The 22,802-nt window shown below is 50.4% G+C and overlaps 1 protein-coding gene across 1 annotated transcript; it reads left to right on the plus strand.

The window, feature by feature from the left end:
- Positions 1-17,376: 17,376 nt before the first annotated feature.
- On the plus strand, positions 17,377-20,850 carry EVX1 (even-skipped homeobox 1; the record flags this gene model as incomplete). Its single annotated transcript, XM_082479726.1, has 3 exons — positions 17,377-17,806; positions 19,356-19,606; positions 20,320-20,850. 3 exons carry the CDS (start codon positions 17,377-17,379, stop codon positions 20,848-20,850), a joined length of 1,212 nt encoding a protein of 403 aa, XP_082335852.1.
- Positions 20,851-22,802: the final 1,952 nt, after the last annotated feature.

Genomic DNA, 22,802 nt, shown 5'->3' on the forward strand with positions numbered 1-22,802 from the left:
TGTTGTGGTGCTGAGAATTATTAAACCGGTCAGCTTACCTTTCCCACGAGTGGTAATTAAAAGACAGCTAGGGGGTGTGAGGGGTGGAATAAAAGAAAGAATAATGGCATTCAAAAATTTGTGAGCTCACGAATTGTGATTAGCATCCTTCCTAGTTCATTTATTTCTTTGGTTAACTCCTCATTTCTTTTTTTCCAATACCCCTGCAGCCGCTCTGTGTTTACAGTAACCCTGCAGCATATCAAGAGCCCTTAAAAATGTCATTGGCAGAAAGGGAAATAGAGAAGTGAAATTTTTAAGGAGAGAAACTGCTACAGTATCCTCCAGTCTGCCAAGAGGTGCAATCTAAAATGAGAGCATCTTTGCCACGTTCCCTCCTCATATCCAAGAAAAGCACACAGGGATTGACCGGTATTTTAGTACACTGAGTTGTGGTGAGATGGGGTGGGATGGGAAAAGGAGAAGAGGGAAGGAGGATCCTTCTGAAACGCTTCCATGGAGGTAAGTTGTCTCCACTTCCAGGGAGGAGAAAGCTGGCCATGGTGACAGTGAGTTAGTGGCTTTTGACAGGCAGGTGAGGGGCCCCTTTCCTAGCCACGGTCTTTAGCTGAGGGGGTTGCAGGGGGAGCGGGAACTTTTCCCAGAGACCGTACACTACTTAGACAGCATTTATGGACGGATAAAGCTGAACATTGGACAGGACTCCCCGAAGGAAAAGAACCTTTCAGTGTAGCCATCAACCTGTCATCACTGCAATAAAGGTGTAACACACAGGAGTGCTGGTAAGAGCCCAGGGTTTATTTCCTGGCCCTGTCACATGACATGGGGCCAGGGTTACCAAAGGTTACCCCCTCACATGGAAAGGATCAGTGGCCGTCGGCCCCAGCAGCTGCTTCTCCTTCCTCCTGTCTCAATTTTTTATTCAACTCATGCGTGTGTCTTGTTAAAAACGCAAACTCAGCAACCCAGTTCAGCTACAACCACACAGGCGGTGAATCACACGTTTGCCCACCGCCCTGTAACACCACCCGGGTCAGAGCCAAAGACCTGAACACCTTTCTGCACCCACCTCACGTCCCTGGAAAAGTTCCTTTTCCCAGCTGGTGGAGACATAACCAGGGGGTCGTATCCCAACATTGCAATGCTTTTCCAAACAAGTTATTTGGTGTCTTCCAAGACAGGTCCTCTGCAACAATCTGCTTACCTGCTGGTAAGCATATGAAACACGCTGTTTTTTTGTCTATGTATTGCAGTGTCAGAACTTTCATGTGTGTGGCACTGTGAAATCAGCATCAGGACTTCTGTGGGAAAGCAAGACAAAGACCTTGACTGCATCATTCTTTGTGCAATTCCTTGTTACTTGAGAGATGCAAGCTCTGTTACAGCCTCCTGATCAGTGCATAGGGGCACCATAGGAGCAATGACAGGGAAGGCCTGGAATCGGGGAAATGGAATGGAAGTAACCAGAGACTACAGAATAAATAAGACAGGTTGTTTTCCACAAAATATTGGTTATGATGGCTTTGCTGTGGTTTCCTCCAGACAGACAGTTGTCAGACAACACTGTCCTAGCCAGGATGTGGGTAAATGGCTTTCTATGAAGCCTTGCAATAAAATCTACAACAGAACATAAGAGAGTGCAAAACATTGGTTATAGATTTTGGAGGCTTACATTACTTTTACAGAGGGTTTGGACCTTAGGTTTTAGATTTACTTGGTGCTTACAGAGTCAAGAAGTGGTGTTGCAGACAGAAAATATTTACCACCTCTAAAGAGCTGGAACCATGGCTGGGTCCTTTGATTCAGCTTCCCACCCCACCGTACAAAATACCAGAGCAAGGGTGGCCAGGAATGCTCCACATGGATCAGGGAGACACAGATTGGCTTTGTGCAGGCTGATAGCAGGAGGCCTCCAGGCACTACTCCTGTGGCAATGAATTATTAGGGCTAACAATCCTTTAATCATATCTTTTAGTTGTTATTATTACCATCGCTCCTTAGCACTGTAAACAGGACTCAATTTGTGGAGCGTGGAGAAAACAGAGAACACTGAGATGTCCCCTGCCCTGGAGAGTATTCCATCTACACGTAGGAAAAGAGATGGTGGATGAACACTGGAGAGAACTGGGAAACACAAGACGTCAGCAGTTTACCTGATCAGCATCTGGTGGAGGAGCTAGGAGCCAGGTGGCTTGGAAAAGAGCTGACAGCAAACGGCCTTTTTTTTTTTTTTTCATGAGAAAATCATAAACAAAATATTCAATCTGCAATGTTTTAGGAGTTTCATTTTTGATTTCCTGAAAGGGAGAAAGGAGAAGTTTCCTCATGATTAAAATGGGGAAAAAGAGAAAGTGGTACAAAATAGAAGCACAAGAGAAAAACATTACTCTTGCCATTAAAAAAACAGAGGTTTTTTTTCCAGTCAAAATCTGCTCTAATAAAAACTGGGTTGTTTCCACTTCAGATATTGCACAGCAGCTGTATAAGGCTTGGGATTCCCCCAAGCAGATGAATTGGATTACCAACTGGATTTGTCCCCTTTCCAAAGAAAGACTCTTGGATGAGTACTGTAAAGTGATCCTGATGAGCAGGGTAAGGGGGTAGGTTGTTCTTATCTTATTACCCTCAAATATCGATAAGAATAACAAGGACATTGTTCTTCTTTAAAATACTATGGGCAATAATATTCAAAGTTGCCCCCCCCTTTTTTTTTTTTTACCATAGAAAAACTGTTAACTGATCACTACTGCAGTCATCACCATGAAGGAACTAATATCACCCCTATTTTACAAGCTGGGAAGCGGAGTCGCAAAGATTAGGCCTTGCCCAAGGCCACAGAGCCAGCAGTCAGGCAGGAAGAAAACTCCAGATTTCCTGGCTCCCACTCTCCTCCTAAATTCATCATCCACACTCAAGTGATGTCTAAACAGTGTGTTGTTTTCTGAGATAAAAAATACCCTTCTCCAAATGGTTAAAATATGTTATGAAGTTCTGCCCAAAATCTGTGTCATGGACTCAGGCATTGCTGGAATGTGATTTAGCGCGTTTTGGAGCAGCTCTGCAATACCTTGCACAACAGGACACAACGTGTGAGTGCCATGTACATACCACCGCAGCCTCTGCTCTCCGAACTGGCTAGAACGGGCTACAGGGGAGAGCTGCAATGTGAGACAGTGCGAGTCAGAAACATTGGGAGAACAAGGCTGCAAGAGCACGTATAACATCAGAGCAGGTTTGCCATGGAGGATTCATGCGTTGACCATAGCAAACTCCACCGTCACTTCAACTAAGGTTTTGCCCATCCAATTTCATAGGCTAAGTGACAAGTGATGGTTGGTTAAGCTATTCAACAGGTGCCATACCCATTCCTGAGCCATTATAAACCCAACATATTCATTCCCCTCTAGCTGATTAAACAACTGTTTATACAGAAATTAGATACTTAAGTGGGAGCAAGATACATAAGCAGGAGCACCACATAACGCAGCATTTCACTGAGGGATGTGATTGATGATTCATCTTGGATTTAGCTGACGTAGATGAAGAGGTTACTGCTGTTTTCACTACAGCTGTAAAAAAGGGGGGTGCCCATTCCTCAGCCATGGTGTCTGGTGTGTTAATTTAAACTGAAATCATGTTAGGTTAATTAATAACAGTAGCTGTGAATGAAGCAGCTGAAGGTAGAGATCTCTTTTGCCTTGTCAGCAAAGCTGTCAGGGCTCAGGAATCAGAGAGACTAATTAATGTGTTCCAGCAGCAGTTTCTATCAACCTATTTTCCATTTCATTGCAGTGCACTAAGAGGTGCTGTGTCCATCAGTTGTGCTTGTCGTAGCTGTGAGGTGGTAATGTACAGCTGAGCGCATCATCATTGCTTAAGTTGCCTGTCAGGCACACTGGGGGTGACTGGGTCTTCCCTGCTCAGGCGAGGCCTCCTTGATTTCAAAAGAAATTAGTTTCAACACTTTATATCCAACCTCTGTGCAGAAGTGCTTTGGGTTATGGTTTGAGCTGGAAATCTACACAGGGACTTATGGGAGACCTTTATCTCAGGTGAGTTTAATTTGATTACATGTAGATTAGATGAACTTAGTGCAAACCAACAGAAGACACTCAAGCCGAACTAGGAAATTATTGAAAGAATCACACCATGCTGATGAGCGTCTATTCTTGAAAGTTCATGCAAATTAAGATAAGATCTGAGTTTAAAATACAATGGCCCTCCCTGAGCACCTCCAAACGTGAACATTCTTGTTCTGAACAAGTTCCTGTGTTCTTCCTTATCTGCATTGGGAACCGGGGTTTGTCTAACCAGGAAATTCACCTGAGCTGAGATGGGGTGTGGATCTGAGGTGGAGCAGCAAGTCCTGTGTGGACTTTCATAGGCATTTCCATGTGTTAACAAGTCTTTACCCTCCAGTCACAGACTTCATCAAGCATAGCTCTGTATGTTGAGCTGTATCACTGAAATTCTACAGATTACAAAGTACAAATTGGTCTGTGAACTTGCCTGTTGTGTGGTAGGTAGGCACCTGAAAGTCAGCACTCTGGTGTTATTTTATATGCAAACCCTCTGAAAGGTGTCGATTAGCCCAATACAAATGCCCACCACTACGTTTACTGTGAGGTGTACTAACCATGAGAATTGCTTTGCTTATCTTCTACTGTAGAAAGGGTGTGCAAAGCCTTCCAGACAGAAGGCAGAGAGAGAAGGACGGCCTAATCCTTTAATTGGTGCACCCAAAATGCATCTAAAGGCAGGTACTTGCACATCGGAAACTCCAGTTCTTCAGTGTTGGTAGGAGATTACTGCTCTTTAGGAAGAATGTCTTACTAGTGCGAAGGCTTGCTGACATGACAAATACAGTCTGTGGGCAGCACATCTGCCATTCGTGTGGTGCTGGTGCCTTTTGCCTCCCTGCAGGGCTTGGAAGATGCCATATTTTCATTTGGAACATCCTTAACTCATACATGTGCTCTCGTCTCAGAAATGAGGAACTGGCTTCTGTTCCAGACTGCTTTCATGGGGACACGTGCAAATCTCCTTTTATCTTTCAGGGATCTGAGGAACACCTACTTGTTGCCTTTTTGGGCATTTACCCCATGGAGGTCTGTCGCAGGGACATTCCTTGTGGGGGAGGTAGAAACAGGGTCTCTCAAAATATTGTGCCATCAGCAGGAAAATACTTGGAAAATGCACAGCTATGGAGGAGTAGAGAATGGAGTAACATCCCCGTAGAGAGAGATGAGTTGAGAATTCCCCCCTACTCAAAGAGCTATAAGGTTTAGGACACTTCTTTCCTGATTCCCTGTTATCATCACCATTTGCAATTTTTCCCTTCAGCTGGTGATGGCTGGATCGGGCCCTAACCTTTGGATAACTCAGACCCTTTGGCCCTCCCAGCAGCTGCTCTTCCACTGTCCAATTTTCATGCTAATATACCCATTTGATTTCATCCTAATCCACACAAAGTTCGGATTTCTTAGTGCTGGGAGAGTTTTGACCTAGCAGGCACCAGAGTGGTTATTACATGGGATTAATGCATCTGCCATGCAAAGATTTTCAAGACTATTTGGTTTTTTTGGGCGGGTTGGGGGTCTTTTTTTTTTCCCTTTTCCCTTTTACAGCACTCACTCTAACAAATTTTAACCCTTCTTTAGGTGTGACTTTGTGTGTGCATGTGGGTGTGTGACTAACCCCCTAAAGTGGGTGCAATCAGTTAAGGGGTTGGTTTACAAACTCACACTTTCAAAGCCCTCGATCTTGCACGGATCTGGCATGGAAACCTCAGAGAGCAGCCAGAAAGCAAGTCCTCTCCACTCCCGCCCTTTTTATTTCTGTGAATGAGTATGTAAGAGACCTATAAATCTAAAACTGTGCAGGCGTGGAGGAAATCATAAGAGTCAGGCTGGTGATATTACCATGGGGAGCTGTGAAATCACTGAGGATTTATACAAGCGCACACAGTGACGTTGTCATTAACAAGAAAAAAAAAAAAATGAAATGGCATGATTGCTGTTTTGCACTGTGCTGCGTGTGGCAGCCACCTCAGACACATGGTTTTGGTACCTCCTATCCATGCTCTGCTGGGGGACGCCAACCAGAGGGCAGAAAGTTTTCCAGCCACACCAGCAGTTTGGCAATCAGACCCTTCTTGAGCAGTATGAAGCAAAGCAGTCCTGGCTTGGTGTCTTCGTCATTTGGGGAAGAACTTGAGGGAGAGGGAGGTCATTCCTGCTGCTACACCCAAAGCCGGGTGGCCATGGAGGCCAGGCTCTGGGCAAACTGATGCTGGGGCCGACTACATGGCCTGGGCCCTGGCCCATCGCCCTCAGTGTTCCTGGGCCCAGAGGATGCTGCCAACCACCCAAGTAAGACGTGCAGCTATTGAAGGGAGGTGGAGGGTGTTGAACCCGGCTGCCTGCCCAGGGGTACTCCCATGGCTTCAGGGCAATGGGATCTTCATAGGATTCTTTATATTTACAGCATCGGTGATTATCTTTTCTACAGTGGGAGTACTCAGGTTCCCGATGGGGAAAATCCGGCCCCGGGCAGCCAGCCACATCCTCCCCTGGCTGCCAGAGTGGGGAACTGGTGCAAGGAATAGCTCCAGAAACAGCCCGGAGGGAGGGGGATGTGGGTTGAGGAGAGAGATTTCTCCCTGCACTTCCCCATCCCAAGGCCACCGGAGAGCTGGTCCGCTCCTCTCGCAAGAGAGCCCCTTATAGAGGAAAACGCACCGATTTCAAAGGGGACTAGCTGTGCCCGGGGCCGGGGGAGAGAGGGGCCGGGAGCTGCTGCGGGGTTTGGGGCTTGCCCGCTCCCTCCCGGCCGGGGCCAGCGGCGCTGGGAGGGCGGAGGTGCCGCCTTCAGCCCGACCTCTCCCGCCGGAGCCGCTTTCCCAGGGCGCTCCGTGCCAGCTCCCGGTGGGAAAAAAACAACAACCAACAACAAACCCACGGCAGGGGCTTAATTGCATCCTCCAGCCCCGCCAGTTTCGGAGGCGTGGGCAGGATCCGAACCGTCTCTCTGGCTCTGCTGGGGGAATGTGTGAAATAATAACCTCCACGCAATTAAAAATACCCCGGTTCCCGCAAAGTCGGGCGGCTCCGCTCCCGCTGCCCGGGGAGAGGGTGCCCTGCGGGGCAATGCGGGCAGCGAGGTCAGTCCCACTCTGCCTGGAGCCCGCTGCTGCTCGGTCAGAGTGGATTTGCGGTTTGACCTCCCCAGTGCAGAACCCACGCGTGTTCAGCCATCCGTGAGGAGGCAAACCGCAAGCCCCCATCCCTCAGGCTCTCCCCCTGCAGCCCCCAAGCATGTTCCTTCCCCACAATCGGGGACGTTTGGGACCACACGCTCTCAACTTTATCCCATGCCCGGTGCTTCTCCTGCACCCAGCCGGGATGTCAGGAAACGTTTACGTCCTCGCAACGTTTTATTCCGCTTCTCTGCGAGTTGTGAGGGCTTTTTTTTTTCCCCCCTATTTTTTTTTTTCTTTTCTTTTTATTTTTCGCAAGAAACACACCGATTCCGAAGGATACGTTGGGCTTTTGCTGAAGAACTGCAGTGCCTGAAATGAAACATATTTGTGAAGCTGAAGTAATCCGATCAGATTTTAAATGTTCCCCCCCCCCCCGTCCTTCTTGACAGAGTGCTTATTTGCGGTGGGGTAGATGGGATCAGGGAGAGGGTCCGGGATGCATTAGCGAAGCGTGGCTCCCTGTAAACCGGCTCAGGCGGGGCGGACCTCATTCTTCTCAAGGGCCCATCAACCTGCTGCCACGCAAAATAAAGTGAAAACGTGTTTAAAGCGTGAGTGCCTTTGCTCGCCGTTTGCTGGAGCCCGGCTTGTTCAAGGGACCGACCTGCGGCTCTCGCCGGGGCGGGGTGGGCATGTGCGGCGGCGGGTCCTATCGCCCTCCCGGCCTCAGGTCGCCCCTAGCGCCCGGGGGAGCGCCCCGCTTCCTTAGGGCTCCGGGCTTGGCGTCCGCTCTCCCCAAAACATTGGTGGAGGCTGAATCCCGTGGTCCTCTTCTAGGGGGAAGAGCTATAAGGAGGGATACTCAAATATAAAGGTGTTTCAAACTTTTCTCTACGGAACCATCCTGGCACAGTGATGCCCCGGGAAGAAAGCTAATCCGGTAAAATGTTTCCTAATCTATCCGTGTTTCCTAAGGGGCTACGTAGAAAAATGGTAAGAAAGGCGTATCCACGCACCAAACGAGAAAGGAGCAGCCCATGGGATGTGTTCCACATGCTTTGATTTTTATTTTTTTTTTTTTTTTTTTTTTTTTTTTTTACTGCTGGTTGGCAGCAAGACTAAAAGCATTCAAAACGAGTTTTGTGGACTGGAAATGAAAAACTCCTACAGGTTGCCGTGTACCCATAGTAGGAGGCACGTACCGGCGCATCGATGTAGTCTTTCCGGATTTGAGTAGATTTTTCGAAGCTGGATTTTAATGGGAGAACAAGGGCGGGAAGAACGTGTCTATATGCAGACATGCTATAAACATGTGCGTATTCGTATCTATATATGTATATACATACGGGATAAGATGTGGTATATGGCACACAACACGGATGTAAACGGGGAGCGCATGTTATGTCTTAGAAGAAGTCGACGAAGGCGATTAAAGGACAGAGGCGTATTTATTTCGATGTATTCAGGTTCCGCACATCCTGGCCGCCCGTAGGAAATGTTGTTTTTTTTCGGAGACCCTCGGAGAGTGGCAGAGGGGACCAGGCTGCTCTGGCCAAGCTGCTGCCATGTGCGGCGTCTTTCCTCGTGTACCGCCCCAGAAGGACCTGTTTGAATTCATCGCCTACAGGTTTTACCTGCAAGAGCGATTTCTCTCCCTGGGCGTGTTTTCCACTTTTAAGTTTCCAGTTTTAAGTTGGACCGAGCAAAATTTTCTTGACCTCGAGGGATGACGATGGTGACGATGATGTCACCTTGAAGCGAACCGGCGAATTAGCCGCGGGCTGCGGAGCCGTGCCCCCGGGAGGGAAGGCGCAGGGCGGTGCTGATGCCACCCGGCCGCTCGGGAGGCCGCTGCCCCCGGCGGGTCCTTCACTGCCCGTGGGAGGAAGGAGGGGGGAACATCCAGCGTCCCGGCATCCCGGGCGGGAGCCGTCGGAGGTGCTGCCTGCCCGCCTTGCCCCTTCTCCCACCCGCTTCCCTGGCACGGAAGAAAAAAAAAAAAAAAAAAAGAAAAAAAGAAGGATGTGCGAGGGCGAGTGGGCTGGCTTGGCTCCTTTCATCTCTGCGGTCCATCAGCAGTGGGGGGCGCAAGAAGACAGCAGTTAGTGTAAGGCCGCGGTGATCACAGCCAGGGACCGCCGGCCGGGAGGGTGGGAGGAGGATGGAGGGGGGGGGGGGATGCCGCTGTTGGCCCTGCGGGGAGGATGGATGAGGCCGGGGCAGGGGGCCAGGGGCCAGTGCGCAGGTCTGAGCTGGCCGGGGAAAGCAGGGAGCCCGTCCTCTCCCGGACCCCCACACGCCCGGGGCTGGATCCTGTTCCCTCCTCGTCTCCTTTGTCGCTGCCACTTGCCTGGGACTTCGGGATTAGCTCCTGGGAGATGAGTCTCTAAAGGCGTGCACTCCAAACCGGCGGAGAAATAGAGCCGTCCAGCATGGGACAGCAGTGCAGGGAAGCCCTGGAGCAAGCAGCTGACCCCGCCTGTGGCCATGGCTATCTGCTGCAACCTTCGTGTTTTTAGCCATGACTTGCGCAGTGCTGCCCTGCCTGAGAAACGAGCCCTTGCCTTTCTCTGCCAGGGTTTCCCAGTACGTGCTCATTTCCTCTTTCGGAAACAGCAAATACCCGGGCACTTGGGCTTCGCTTCTATCATCTTTTCTCACGCCCATTCTCAGGCAACACAACAGGCAATTGCATAAGCATGTCCAGATTTTTCTCTCCACGCAATGCCGATACGCCCCCGATTTCCAGCAGAAACGTGATGATATGTCTCTCAGCCTCCCTGCAGCTGCAGGGGCTCTCCCCGTGGGCCAGCATCCCTCCCATATCCTGTGTGTCCTGGGGGACCACCTGGGTGTCTGACGCTCTGGGGAGAAGCTGCTTCTTGCTGGTTATCCACATGGGCCGCAATTCTCTTTTTGACCCTGGAAGCACTATGGTCAAGGTTTGGCCCACTTTGGGATCTGTCAGGAGGCAGATTTCTCCCCGTTCAGCTCAGCCTGGGAAGCAGGAGGCCTGAAAGATGAGCCTCAAGGGGTCAATGCAGTTCTGTGACAGCAGTGGGTAACTCAGGTTTGCCTCCTTGCTCGCTTCGTCCTTTCACTATTTCTGGCCCTCAGTGACTGAAAAACTCAGCTGCAGTGTTTATCAGAAACTATTGATACTACATAGCTGTAGATAGGATCAAAAGTCAATTTGTAGTTCCAGTGAAACCTCTGGGTTCTTTGTAAATATGCATCAACCAAGGGAGGGCAGGGGAAGAAGAGCATAAATCAATCTGCTTCCACAGATTTTATTTGCCCTGGTATAAGTTTTTTTAGACAAACTCTCAGAATTTCCTACTTGTTCCTGGGCTGAACTCAGTGCTCCCTGGCAGAAGCCCACGATTTGCTGTGAGTTTCCTACATTTCTGCTTTTGCCCTGATTACTGTCACATAGGCTGAATAGTCATCTGAGACATGATGTGCATGGTGTGCCCAGAGCTGAGCTCCGAGAGCACAGAGGGCAAGAACAGGCCATGGGAGAAGGATCCCCATCAGCAGAGTTCATCTGGGTCACTGGCTTTGCTCAGTGCACATTCCCTGCTGCTCCACACTCACATTGGCTATCAGTCACCTCTGTCCTTGTCCAGGGGACCACAGGTTTCACAGACAGGGGACAGAGAGGTAGTGGTCAGGCATTGGGGATCTAGCACCCAGGATGCAAACCCAGGCATTTCTGAGTCAGGCAGCAGTGCTGAAGCACTTGACCACTGCTCAGGGAGTCAGCATGGAAGTTTTGTTTTTGTGGGACAGACCCAGCCTGTGGATGAGCACCCTCATGCCCTAGGGCTGTGTGCAGAGGTGTCAAGCCAAAAATAAACCAGGCAGCCTAACCTGCTGTTAGGATGCACGGTGATAATTGATGATGCTACCTTAGCTTGGCATCAGATGAAGTTTCTTGAAGATGGGACTGGAGGTTAAGGGGCTAACATTCGACTTTTTATACTAAAAACTACGTAAGATTTTCCTTCAACATGCCCACTGGGTCCATATTTGAGTTCTTATGTGTGTTCGGTTTGGTTTTGGGAAAGTTTGAATGAGGCAGAGATGGACAAACACTGAACAAGCCTTCTGTATCAGGGCAACAGCTTCTCTTCAGACACTCAGCCTCAGTGAGGAGTGAGGGAATTGCCATTGAGATGCCTGTTCTAGGTGGCTGGGTTTTCCTTTTTTTTCCTTTTCCTTTTCCTTTTCCTTTTCCTTTTCCTTTTCCTTTTCCTTTTCCTTTTCCTTTTCCTTTTCCTTTTCCTTTTCCTTTTCCTTTTCCTTTTCCTTTTCCTTTTCCTTTTCCTTTTCCTTTTCCTTTTCCTTTTTTCATTTGTTTCATATATAATTGTCCATTCCTTGTCAACCTAAATGGATTATCTTTACGTACATCTGTAGCTGTTCGCGTGGGGCCAAATCTGACCCTTTTCAAATCAAAGAGGAAATCACTCTTTCATTGCAAGAGGCACACAGTTGGGTCTCTGAAGTAAGATACCCACTTGTGGCATTTCCCTAATCACAAGATGTCCCTCAGCAGATCCTGTACCCCTTGGACACCTGTATCTCCAAAGGAACCTTCCGTAGGGATTTCTCACCCCCTCCCTAGGGATGAAAAAGGTCCCCAGGATCCAGTGTACAAGCAGGGACTTTCGCATCCATTTTCTCCAGGTAGAGCAGATGGGGATTTAATTTCCACCTCTTAGGGTCAGTTTCCAATACTCTGAACTACAGCTACGCCCCTCTCCACACTTGCTGATAAGGCTCCGTGTAAAATACCTTCAGCCCAGTGAAAATACCGGGGTTTGGCGTACCTGGAGCAGAAACAGGCCTAAAGCTGCCAGTACGGCTGGAAAGCGAAGGGCTGCAAGAGGGCGCAGACAGCTGCTGGCTCTGACCATGCGCCGCTTGTTTACGGCAGGCACAGATGACACCGTGCATCGCAAACGCCCCTCGTTTCAGCCATTTCCTTCCGGGAAAGGCCGGGAGACGGTCTTTCCCGGGGTCTGCCGCCTGCCCGGCGCGGGGGGACGGCGGGAGCAATAGCGGGACACGGATTTTCAGCAAACGGAGCCCTAACACGAGTTCGGGAGGGTGGGTTTCCTCCCGCCTCTAGGTTAGCTCCAGGTCCTGAGACTGCTGGGGACGAGGGGTAGAAACACAATGGGAATAAAAGGGGCGGGTTTGGGTACGGAAGGAAAACACAAGCGAAACACCAGACGCAGTTGCACGTCTGGAGCAAAACACTAAATGCGGTGAAAGGCTGTGACGTGCTTGCGGTCTTCTCGGTGATGCTACAACATCCCCTTAAGACGCTTCTTTCGGGCACCTAAAGACGCCCTAAAACCCCTCCAGTGTTTCTGAGAGAGACGCTGAGGCGCACCAGGTTTCAGGCAACGCCGTCACCCGCTGGCGGGTTTGGCGAAGATGGACAGCGTGAGCTCAATTCTTGTTAAACCAAATCTAAAAAGAACAATCAAACAAAAAAAAAAAGCCTCCTCACGGGAGCCACTGAAATGCTGTCGATTTTCATTTACCTGTGCCTTCCACCGAATTAAATTCACACCACAAATACTCTTCTGCTTGCAAATCAGGGAGTTTGCCACGCAGATCGTGTTTCTACTGCTCTTTCGGACACTTAAAGATTGCCGCAGTTTTATGGCTCTCGACGAGTCTGGAAACGATAGCAATTGAAATCGAAAGCCCAAATTCCTGCACGATTTACTCACTGCAATCAAGTAAAGCAGCAGATCTAGTTTCAGCTGGCAAACTTGTCCTGAATGTCCTAGGAGCGGAGATCTAGCCCTTCCCCTCCCCCCCCCCCCCCCCCCCCCCCCCCCCCGCCTAGGTTTTGATCTAACAAGATATAAATTTCCAGAGCCTCCTGCAGCGGCAGGGAAGCGCTGCTTCGGGCAGCCAACAGGTAAAAAAAAAAAAAAAAAAAGAATCAAGAACAGGCAGATGCCTTCCTTAGAGATGCCGGCATCCGACATTCGGAGCTACACGGAGGCAGAAACGTGTCCTGGATGGGATCCTGTAAATACCATTACATGCTCTCCTAGGCACATCCCACTCACGGCTCTGTCCTCTCTCCCCTCAACGCCACTTACGTGTTATGTGCTGTCACCGGACCGGCTTGTCTTTACACCCCAGAATAATACACCCATTATTCTCTTCTCTCCAAAGCTTCCACCTCTAACCATGTCGTAAAAAATAGCCTTAATAAAACAGTGATAATTACGCCATTATTGTTAACACTACCCATTAAAAATTTAAAAATAGGCTTTCTGGTTTGGTTACCCATTTATACTGCATATCAGTTTTTGAGGCACTAAATCAATTCCGCGGTACGTCAAAACTTTCTTCCTTTTTTAACGACGACAAGACTTGGGTTTTTAGAGAAACTGAAGGCGCATCGTGGGTTCACAGTCGTAATTGGACAGTATTGGTCAAAAGTTATTGACACTGTTGACTGGCGAAGGAAAATAAATATCCCTATCCCGCGGGTAAGAAGTGTGTGATGTGTCTTTCCTTCTCCAGGCTTAGCACATTCAAGAGAAACGCCTGATTTATGAGCATATAATTCTAGCAATATTTTGATGTCCCCCTATTATTTCCTTGTTTTGGGAAGGGAGGGTGTTTCGTTTGCTTTTTGTATACGGGGCACCTTTCAGCAGCAGTGACGCTGAAATCGGTGTATTACCCTTTTGAACGCGGTCGCCCTTGGTCTCGCCTCGGCCGTATATCAGCAAGGAAAGCTGTAAACTCGGAGAAATAAATCAGTTTAAAAAGTTTTGAGGATAGTTATGACATCCTGGCTGTGACCAAGCGAGCGAGAGAGACTTAATAGCTTTTAAATCTCGGTCTGGAACAGGCGGGAGGGGGGAAGAAAAAAGAGGGGAAAAAAAAAAAAAAAGAAAAAAAGAAAAACCCGTAGAGATACACTTTCCAATCTGCCTGGAAATTAATCCCAAATGAGGGAGTCTCTTTCCAAATCGGGCTTGACAGATCTGTGGGAAACACTAGACAGAAGGCAGAGCGCCGGACCCCGCATTCCCGGCGACGCAAAGCTCCGCCGCCGCAGCGGGGAGCGGGACGGGGCTCCTCGCTCCGCCACCCCGCGCCACCGACTCGTCGGCGTGCGGAGAGGCTGTCGCGGCGGTGCGTTTTCTGGGGGATGTAAAAATAGACATTTTAAGAAGCCTTTGCTAATCTAATTTAAATCGACCCCCAAAGTTGGAGACCATCAGAGTCTTCCTGTGTTGTTTGGTTTTTTGTTGTTTTTTTTTTTTTTTTTTTTTTTCTTAGACTCCACTCGGGCCTTTAACTCTCTGTGTTTGCCCTTGGCAAATAACTGCATGTGTATGTGTGTGTGTGCGTCTGTCCGTGCGTGGGTGTACCGCAGCCTGTACTGCTGCGGGCTGAGACACACCATCCGTGGCAATGACCATCATCTCGGGCTCAACAAAACCTCCCACCCGAGGTATACGAGGAGTGGCATCTTGGCAGGAACGGATTAAGAATGGGGTGAGGAAGAAGGCAGCAGCGGCTTGTAAACGAAAATGACGAAATTTGTGGGGATCGGCCAGCATGATCCACGGGAACCATCCGCAGGTCTCTATTCTGCCGGAGGCAGGATTTCCCAACTTCCCCGCAGTCGTCTTCAACGCCCTCTCTGGGAGCGCTCCCTCGTGTTCTGAATTCAGCTCCCGATTACTGTTTTATTTAGAAAGAGACATGAATACCCCTCTTTGCTGCCCCCAAACTCGTAGTAACGGGGAAATCCTCACCGTCCGCCACAGACAACAGCCAGCCTCCTCCGACACGGCTACCTGGCCGAGCTAGGAAGGAGGCTGGAGGTCAGTTTCCCCGTAAGGCTGGTCTGTCCTGGGCCTCGGGGGAGGCCAAGCCTTCACCCCTCCCACGCCGCCCTCCCCCCCCCCCCCCGCCCCCCCTTTTTCCCCGAGGTACCAGGGAAATCAGCCCCTCAGCAAAGCGCACCGACGATGCCGCCAGCCGTGGGAAGCGGCACCAGTGCGACACGGGCACAGCGCTGTCCGAGAGCCCCCGCCTCGCCTTGCCTGGCCCCACCGCTCCGCACTGCTCCGCGCAGCGGGATCAGCGCTGACCCTCCGCCCAGCGGGAAGAGGAGCACCGCGGCCGCCGGGCAGGCGGCAGAGCCCGACTGCCTTATCCATCCATCCATCCATCCATCCATCCATCCTTTCATCCACTCACCCACCCACCTCCTGCTCCTCGCACAGCCCGCGGAGCAGAGGTGGGCTGCGAGTCCTCATCCGGAGCTAGAAGGGCACACAGCGGTCTAGAGGCTGGCAAGGGAGAGAAGGCAAAGGGAATTTAGCAATGAGTTTTCAAAAAATTGGCAAGCTTCGGAGCGGTGCACGCATCACATGTGTGATGAAAAGCAGCGCAGTCCGGAGCGTGGTGTGCACATGATGTGTGTGTGCGCGGAAACGTGCGTGCGTGTCTACACAGGGAGAAACAGAGATTGGTGGCGATAGCCTTGTCAAAATTCCTGGGTTATCCCCCTGAAATCAGTATGCTTATTGCTGGGAGCATATCTTAATTCATGCATCCAGCGAACTGGGAATCCTATTTGCTTGTTTGTTTGTTTGTTTGTTTGTCTCCCTGCATCGTGTCCTTCTTGCTCACAAGGCTAGACAGAAAATCCCAGCGTGTTTCCTATTGCGCTGCCTGTTCCCCACCGAAGCAACGTCACCTCAAATATGCCAGTAAATTCCTTACCGGGTTGGGAACGTAATTGGTTGAATGTTTTCTGTAACCTGACTAGCCAATAACACTCAGAGAAAAAAATTTAGAACAACCTAGTTACGACAGATGGTGAAAATGACTTGATACTACACGTGCAAGTCAATATTAACTAGAGATGAGATACTTGCCGCACTCATTAGAAATATCATAATACGCCAAAGAGACTACGTGCGCCGCTGTATTTACAGTAGAAGGTCCCTTATTTTCAGACAAGTGCTGTCCAAATGGTTGCCCTTGTCATTTCTGTTTTAACAACATCTGCTAGCTAGCGTAAGCTCTGGCCTTGATAACTTGCATTTCTCTGAGCTTGAATTATTCTTGGCAAACCTTCTTCGCGCAGTTTTTCCTCCTGAAAGCAGATAATAATTTATGCAAAACAATTAGTTAAAAAACAAGAAAGGGGAGGAGACGCAAAACCCTCTTAAAAGCGCAAGAGTCGTGGAACAAATGGAAACTGTGAAGGAAGAAATAAGAGTAAACGATAAACAGCAGATAGCCAAAATAACTACAGTTACGAAAAGTGACGTGGTTATATCTTTTCAGCTGTAAAATGCAATAAATATATAACCGCATTTCCAAATTTTAAACTAACGTTTTAATCTCAGACAATAGGAAGCAATAACAGTTATACGAATAGGAACCGATGTTGAACCAGAACAAGAAGTCAAAGCTATTTGTGCATTCAAAAGTCAGCAGCGCATTTCCTTATCCTCAAGTTTGCAAAGGATTCTTAAAGCCTTATATATGCAGTTATGCGGAAGCTGATTGCCAGCAATAAATAATGCATCCAAGGAAGAGGCTTGAGTACGTATCTTCTCACTTCCAGGATGCGGCTGGGGATCTTCGCCTCAATTCTACATCAAGGTTGTGGCTTAAAGCAGTCAAAAGGCTATTTAATTGTCAAGCCAGGCTTCCCCCTGCGGAACTCTGTCCGCATGTTACAACCTCTTTGCAGCTCAGCTCCATATGCATCTCTTTTTCACACTTCCCTCTCCATCTCGGGCTCCTACACCTGGTGCATCACGCATTTAGCCCATTAGCTCCGGCTCTTCCTTTCATCTTCCCCATGGCAGACGTTTCTATTTATCCACTGGCAATCAATGTGTGGCGTCACCGGTGGTACTGTAATGACGACTGCACCATTGAGGATGACAGCTTAGAAAGAAGAGGGCAATGGTGATCCCTCCCAGAGCAGCACAGCAGAGTGTAGCGCTCGCATCACAAGGTCACCCTATCTCACCGCTTGCTCCTCTGCATTGGCAGGAGAGGGTTGCTGGGTTTGTACAAGGCTGGGGCGGGAGCGGGAGGGAGGGGGGGAAGAGATCTGGATTTTTTTCCCCCCTCCCTTAAGCAAAGCCACAATGGAAACCAGGAAGGAGATGGTGATGTTTCTGGAAGGGACACAACTTGGCGCTCTAGTTGGCAAGAGGGTGCCTAATTTGTCCGAAGCAGTGGGGAGCCCCGCTCCGGAGCCGCAGGAGAAGATGGTACATCGGAACTGCCTCAGCCCCAGACCTGGCCCCTTGTCGTCCCGGGAGAGAGGAGGAGGAGGTGGCGGAGGGGAAGACGAAGAGGAGGTGGAGGTGCTGCCAGGGACAGGGACGGTGCCGGAGAGCCGCTCGGCGGCGGCAGCACTGCTTTCGGCCGGACAGCAGCCCCCCGCCCCGGAGCCCCCCTCCAGCAAAGGGCAGCAGAGCAGCTCGGACACTGAGTCGGATTTCTATGAGGAAATCGAGGTGAGCTGCACCCCGGACTGCGCCACGGGGAGCGCCGAGTACCAGCACAGCAAAGGTACCCAACTCCTTCCCATACCTCCGGCCCCCCGCCCGCTCCGGGGCTGGGGGGCAGCACTGGGGGAGGCTGGGGGGGGGAGAAGGAGGGTGGGAGGGCTGCCGGAGCGGGTCTTTCCCCTCGTCAGCTGAGCGACGGGCAGCGAAATCGGGGTGTACGTGGGGGGATCTCCTTTCCCGGCTGATTCCTCAGCTCCCTGCCACCGGGAGGCTTGTTTGGGAGTCAGAGGACACGACACGGGGCAGCCCCCGCGTCCCTGGAGGGGAGCCAAGCTTCCCACCGTGGATGCATCAGGTCTGCAGCTTGTCTCGTAGGACCTTCTTGGCCAAGACCACCACCCACTCTCCCCCTCCATCTTTTTTATTTTTTATTTTTTTATTCTTCCCCATCGCCTGAACAGTGAAATCCCTTCCGATCCTCACCACCGGCGGGTTTTTTTTGTATGTGCTGGGGAGGGGAGAGGGGGGGGGGGCGGAGAGCAAGATCAAACGGGTTTTCTGGCCGAGAGCTGTTTGTGGCTTTGCAGGGTGAAATGTGCCCGGGCGAGTGCGGAAGCGCCCATGAAGACCGTAAAATCGCTCGCCGACTCCTGCCTGCCCCGAGTGCGGCAGCGAGCTCCTAGTTTGCACGTTGGGTTAAAAAAAAAGGGAAAAAAAAAAAAAAAGATGAGAGGTCCAAATTACCTTGTCACTTGTATGTCTCGGTGGCGCCAGCTCGGAAATGGTCCCAATGAATTAATTGCCTTTGGTCTCGGGCACAATGAGGGAGAGTTGCATTTGAAAGCAAATGCAGCGGCCAGGCCCCTTTTCCCCCTGCCCCCACTCGTTATTCCCACCTTCCCAGCCCGGCAGAGCACCCCCCCCTCCCCCCCCCCCCCCCCAACAACAACAACCCACTTCTCCCCCCTCTTCATTTCCCCATCACTTCAAGAAGAAGCCGGGAGGCACGGAGAGAGATGTTTGCCCTCTCTCGTCCCTTAGAGGCTCGTTGAAAATATCCCACCCTGGGATTTGGAGGCTGAGCGGAGAGTCCCCGAGGCCTGACCTCCCCTCGGAGGGAGCAGGGTCCCTGCCTGCCGTCTGCTCCGCTCCTGGGCCCTTGCTGGGCTGGAGGAAAGGGCCGCGGAGCCGTGCGGCTCGGGCGGTGGGCACACCTGCCTTTCCCAGCCGCTCAGCGTCGGGGGATGCTGCGGTGGCCGCCTTTGGCTTCACAGTGCGGGAAGCGAGCGAAGGGGGGACATCGAGCAGACACTCTCAGGGCGGTGTGTGTGTGTGTTTGGTGGGGGGAGACACACGACAGGGGGGAGAGGGGGGCAGGTAGCCTTCCAGCCAGAGTGAATAAGCACCCGTCAAATCCTTAATCGGTGCTGCATCCCCTTCTCCCTGTCCTCCCCTCTTGGATGTCTCCCCAGCATCTCAGGGAAGGCAGAGAAAAGGCGAACGGGGAGGGATGGGGGGAGAAGGGAGCTCGCTGGGGAGGCGGACGGGGAGCATCCCTCCGTGTCCGCCCGTTTCCGAGCGTGTGTTTCCGCTCCGGGCTCCCCACGCAGGGCCGTGCTCCGAGGCGCTGGCCGGCAGCCCCGGCGGCGGGGGGGATCACCCCAAGGGCAGCGGAGGCAGCGGCGGCTCCCAGGGCTCGCTGGCCTGCAGCGCCAGCGACCAGATGCGCCGCTACCGCACCGCCTTCACCCGCGAGCAGATCGCCCGGCTGGAGAAGGAGTTTTACCGGGAGAACTACGTGTCCAGGCCCCGGAGATGTGAACTGGCGGCTGCTCTAAATCTGCCAGAAACCACCATCAAGGTACACACAGCTCGGACATGTTTCCAATTAGCACGGTATCAATCTATATGGCCCAACTTCCTTGCAAAACTCGGGAAGGCACTTCGCCAGCACAACCCTCCCTCTTCTTCCACCCCCCCACTACCCCGCCCGCCCCTTTCCTGGCCCTGCCCGCACCCTGCAGCAATGCGGGAGAGGGACACGGCTCCCGAAGCCATCCCAGCCAGCACCGCTAATCCGGCCTCTCCCTAGCAGATTATTTTTAATCCTCCCTTCAGTCCAGTCCAAACCTGGCTCAGCTCTTGGGGGAGGGAAGAGGAAGGCAGTAAGAGATCTTTTCTTGGTCTCGCTTTGCTTTTGCCTTTTCAAAAACATTTGCACATGAAAATAAACCCGATAACAATAATCCCAGGTAGTTCTGGCTGCAAAACGGCAGTATGGAGGCAGAGCTGCCGGGCTTGCCCGGAGCCGGGGGTGGTGGTGGTCAGCAGGACAAGCCCTAACAAGAAGGGAAAACAAGCACCCTAAAAGGGCTGCTCCACTGGGTGTCCCTGTAGATTTATAGGGGCTTAACTGTTCTCTCTGTACGTGATGACAACTCTCTCTGGGAGCGAGAGTTGGCGCCGGTCTCCCCTCGCCGGCAGACCCGCTCCCGCCCGCGCCGCCCCGGTGCCGGTAGTCGGGCGGAGCGGGGCGGCGGCGGGTGACGGCTCTCGCCTCCCCTCTCCCCGCAGGTTTGGTTCCAGAACCGCAGGATGAAGGACAAGCGGCAGCGCCTGGCCATGACCTGGCCTCACCCGGCCGACCCGGCGTTTTATACCTACATGATGAGCCACGCGGCGGCCACCGGCAATTTGCCGTACCCGTTCCCGTCCCACCTGCCCCTGCCCTACTACTCCCACATGGGCATCGGAGCCACATCGGCCTCTGCCGCCACCCCCTTCAGTACCCCCCTGAGGCCGCTGGACACCTTCAGGGTTCTCTCCCACCCCTACCCGAGACCAGAACTGCTGTGCGCCTTCAGGCATCCTTCTCTCTACCCTGCCCCAACTCATGGACTCAGCAGCGCCGGGGGCAACCCCTGCTCCTGCCTGGCTTGCCACAGCGGCCAGTCCAACGGGCTGGCGCAGAGACCCTCTGGATCAGACTTTACCTGTTCGGCCACAACCAGGACTGACTCTTTCCTCACTTTCACGCCCTCTGTGCTGAGCAAAGCCACCTCAGTTTCCATGGACCAGCGAGAAGAAGTACCTTTAACGAGATAAACCTTCGTCTCAGGGTTATTAAAAACTCGCCCCTTTCCCGGGCTTCTCTTCGAGTTAATGTACCTACAGCCAATGTTTATTTAATCGTGTTCTCTCCCCAGAAGTGGACACCTACGGAAAGAAAAAAGACTAAATATAGCTCAGTCTTAAAAGGATTTACATTTCAGGGGAGAAAAGAGCGAAGAAGAAGAAATGACTAGTGATTTATCTCTGAGAAGGATTTTAGACACGGAAGAGGAAGAAAACCAATCCGAATGAAATACTCTTCGGTACCGACAGAAATAAGACGGGACTTTCTTTTCCATGGATAGACTTCTTACCAAGGGCTGGGGCTTCTGCGGGTCGCAGCAACAAACGTTATGCACAAACCTACGAAACGGAGAAGGAAAATCTGAAATACTTGAAAGAAACATTATCTTGATAAGGAAATGGCTTGTGCGCATGAAGAAAGCAAAGATGTAATCTATCAGAGTGTTCAGAAAATAAAAACAACGAGCAAACAGAAAACCCGAAAGGTTTCTGGATTGCAACTCAACAGTATTATCCAGTTGTCTCTATAGAGAAAAAAAAATGCTTTACCATAAAGAAAAAAATGACATTCTGTACATTACTTTCGTGGTTTAATTGCATTCTTTACTCTCTCTTGTCTCTTCCTTCGTTTTGATCAGAAATCCAGCATTTCGTTTCTTCTTTCATTTCAACTTTTATTTTTAAGAGGCAGACTGGAATTGGCAGGGGAAAAAATACGAGCTCCTGCCTCTTTATGGGTCAGAGCTATTTGTCCTTTAAATAACAATGTCCTATTATCAGTCGCTGAAACGTGCACCCACTGACGAAATTAGCAAGTGATGTATATGTAAGGAGGGTTTTTGAATATCGAATGTATAATGCTGTGTGAGCAGAGACCCCGTGCCAAACGCTAACAAGCCGCCAAGGGAAGAGATTAGGTGACAGGGAGCACAACTCCTTCAGACAATCACCAGTCTGTAAATTGGAGAAAAGGCGATTTCCCTTCCTTTGTACTTCAGCCTTCAGTTCTCTCATTGACTTTTCCTTGCTGGGTCTTCTTTCTTTCTTTCTTTCCTTTTTTTTTTTTTTTTTTAATTTTTTTTTAAATTATTTAATTCATACCTTGGGTTTTGTATTTCCTTCCTCACCACTAATCTTTGCATTTGTACGTGTCCTCCACACTGGTCCCTCTTCCTTCTTGAGGAGTATTTCTTTCACCAGCCCCCGCCCTCCCCGCCTCCTCTTTCAGATATTACGGAAGGAGGTAACATCATTGCTTTTTCTTGGTTTTCACTCAATCTAAAATTTAAAACACACGAACACCGGGCTGGGTAGTAGTTTCTTCCAAAACCGGAATTGTTCTGTTTTAAGACAGCCCAAAGAATACACTATCATAATTTGTTACCATGTCGGAATAAAACGTAATAACAACAATAACGACACCAACAACGATAACAACAAGACACATTTTAACAACATATCACCCATATTTTTATTGTGTTTGTTTAAAAACAAAAAAAATTATTGCTTAAGGCGAATTTCACCTTCGTGCAGTTTCTAATAGTTACAGTTCAACAAGCAGGAAAATAAATTCTGGACAGAACAAAGACGTGTTGACACCTCCGCTATCTACTTTGTGTTAAATTGCTGAGGAGCCTCTGGTTTATTGTCACACCGGAGATTTTTTGTCCTTAGGACAGGGTGAGAGCAGGAAAGAGACATGTGCGTGCCAGGATATATTTTTCCAATCAAAAAAGTTTGTTTATTACGGCTTTTTAAAAACTGATCCAAAGTCACCATCTTTAAATCATTAAGGGCAGATTGTTCCGCCCTTTCTGAATGAGATGTCCTCATGGACATGGAAACCGGTGTCCCTTTTTGGACACTCACAAATAGATTCCACCCCCCACCCCCCCGGAAATAACAATTGTAAACAGCATCCA

Source organism: Vanellus vanellus (genome assembly GCF_965231255.1).
Source record: "Vanellus vanellus genome assembly, chromosome: 2".
Taxonomy (NCBI): domain Eukaryota; kingdom Metazoa; phylum Chordata; class Aves; order Charadriiformes; family Charadriidae; genus Vanellus; species Vanellus vanellus.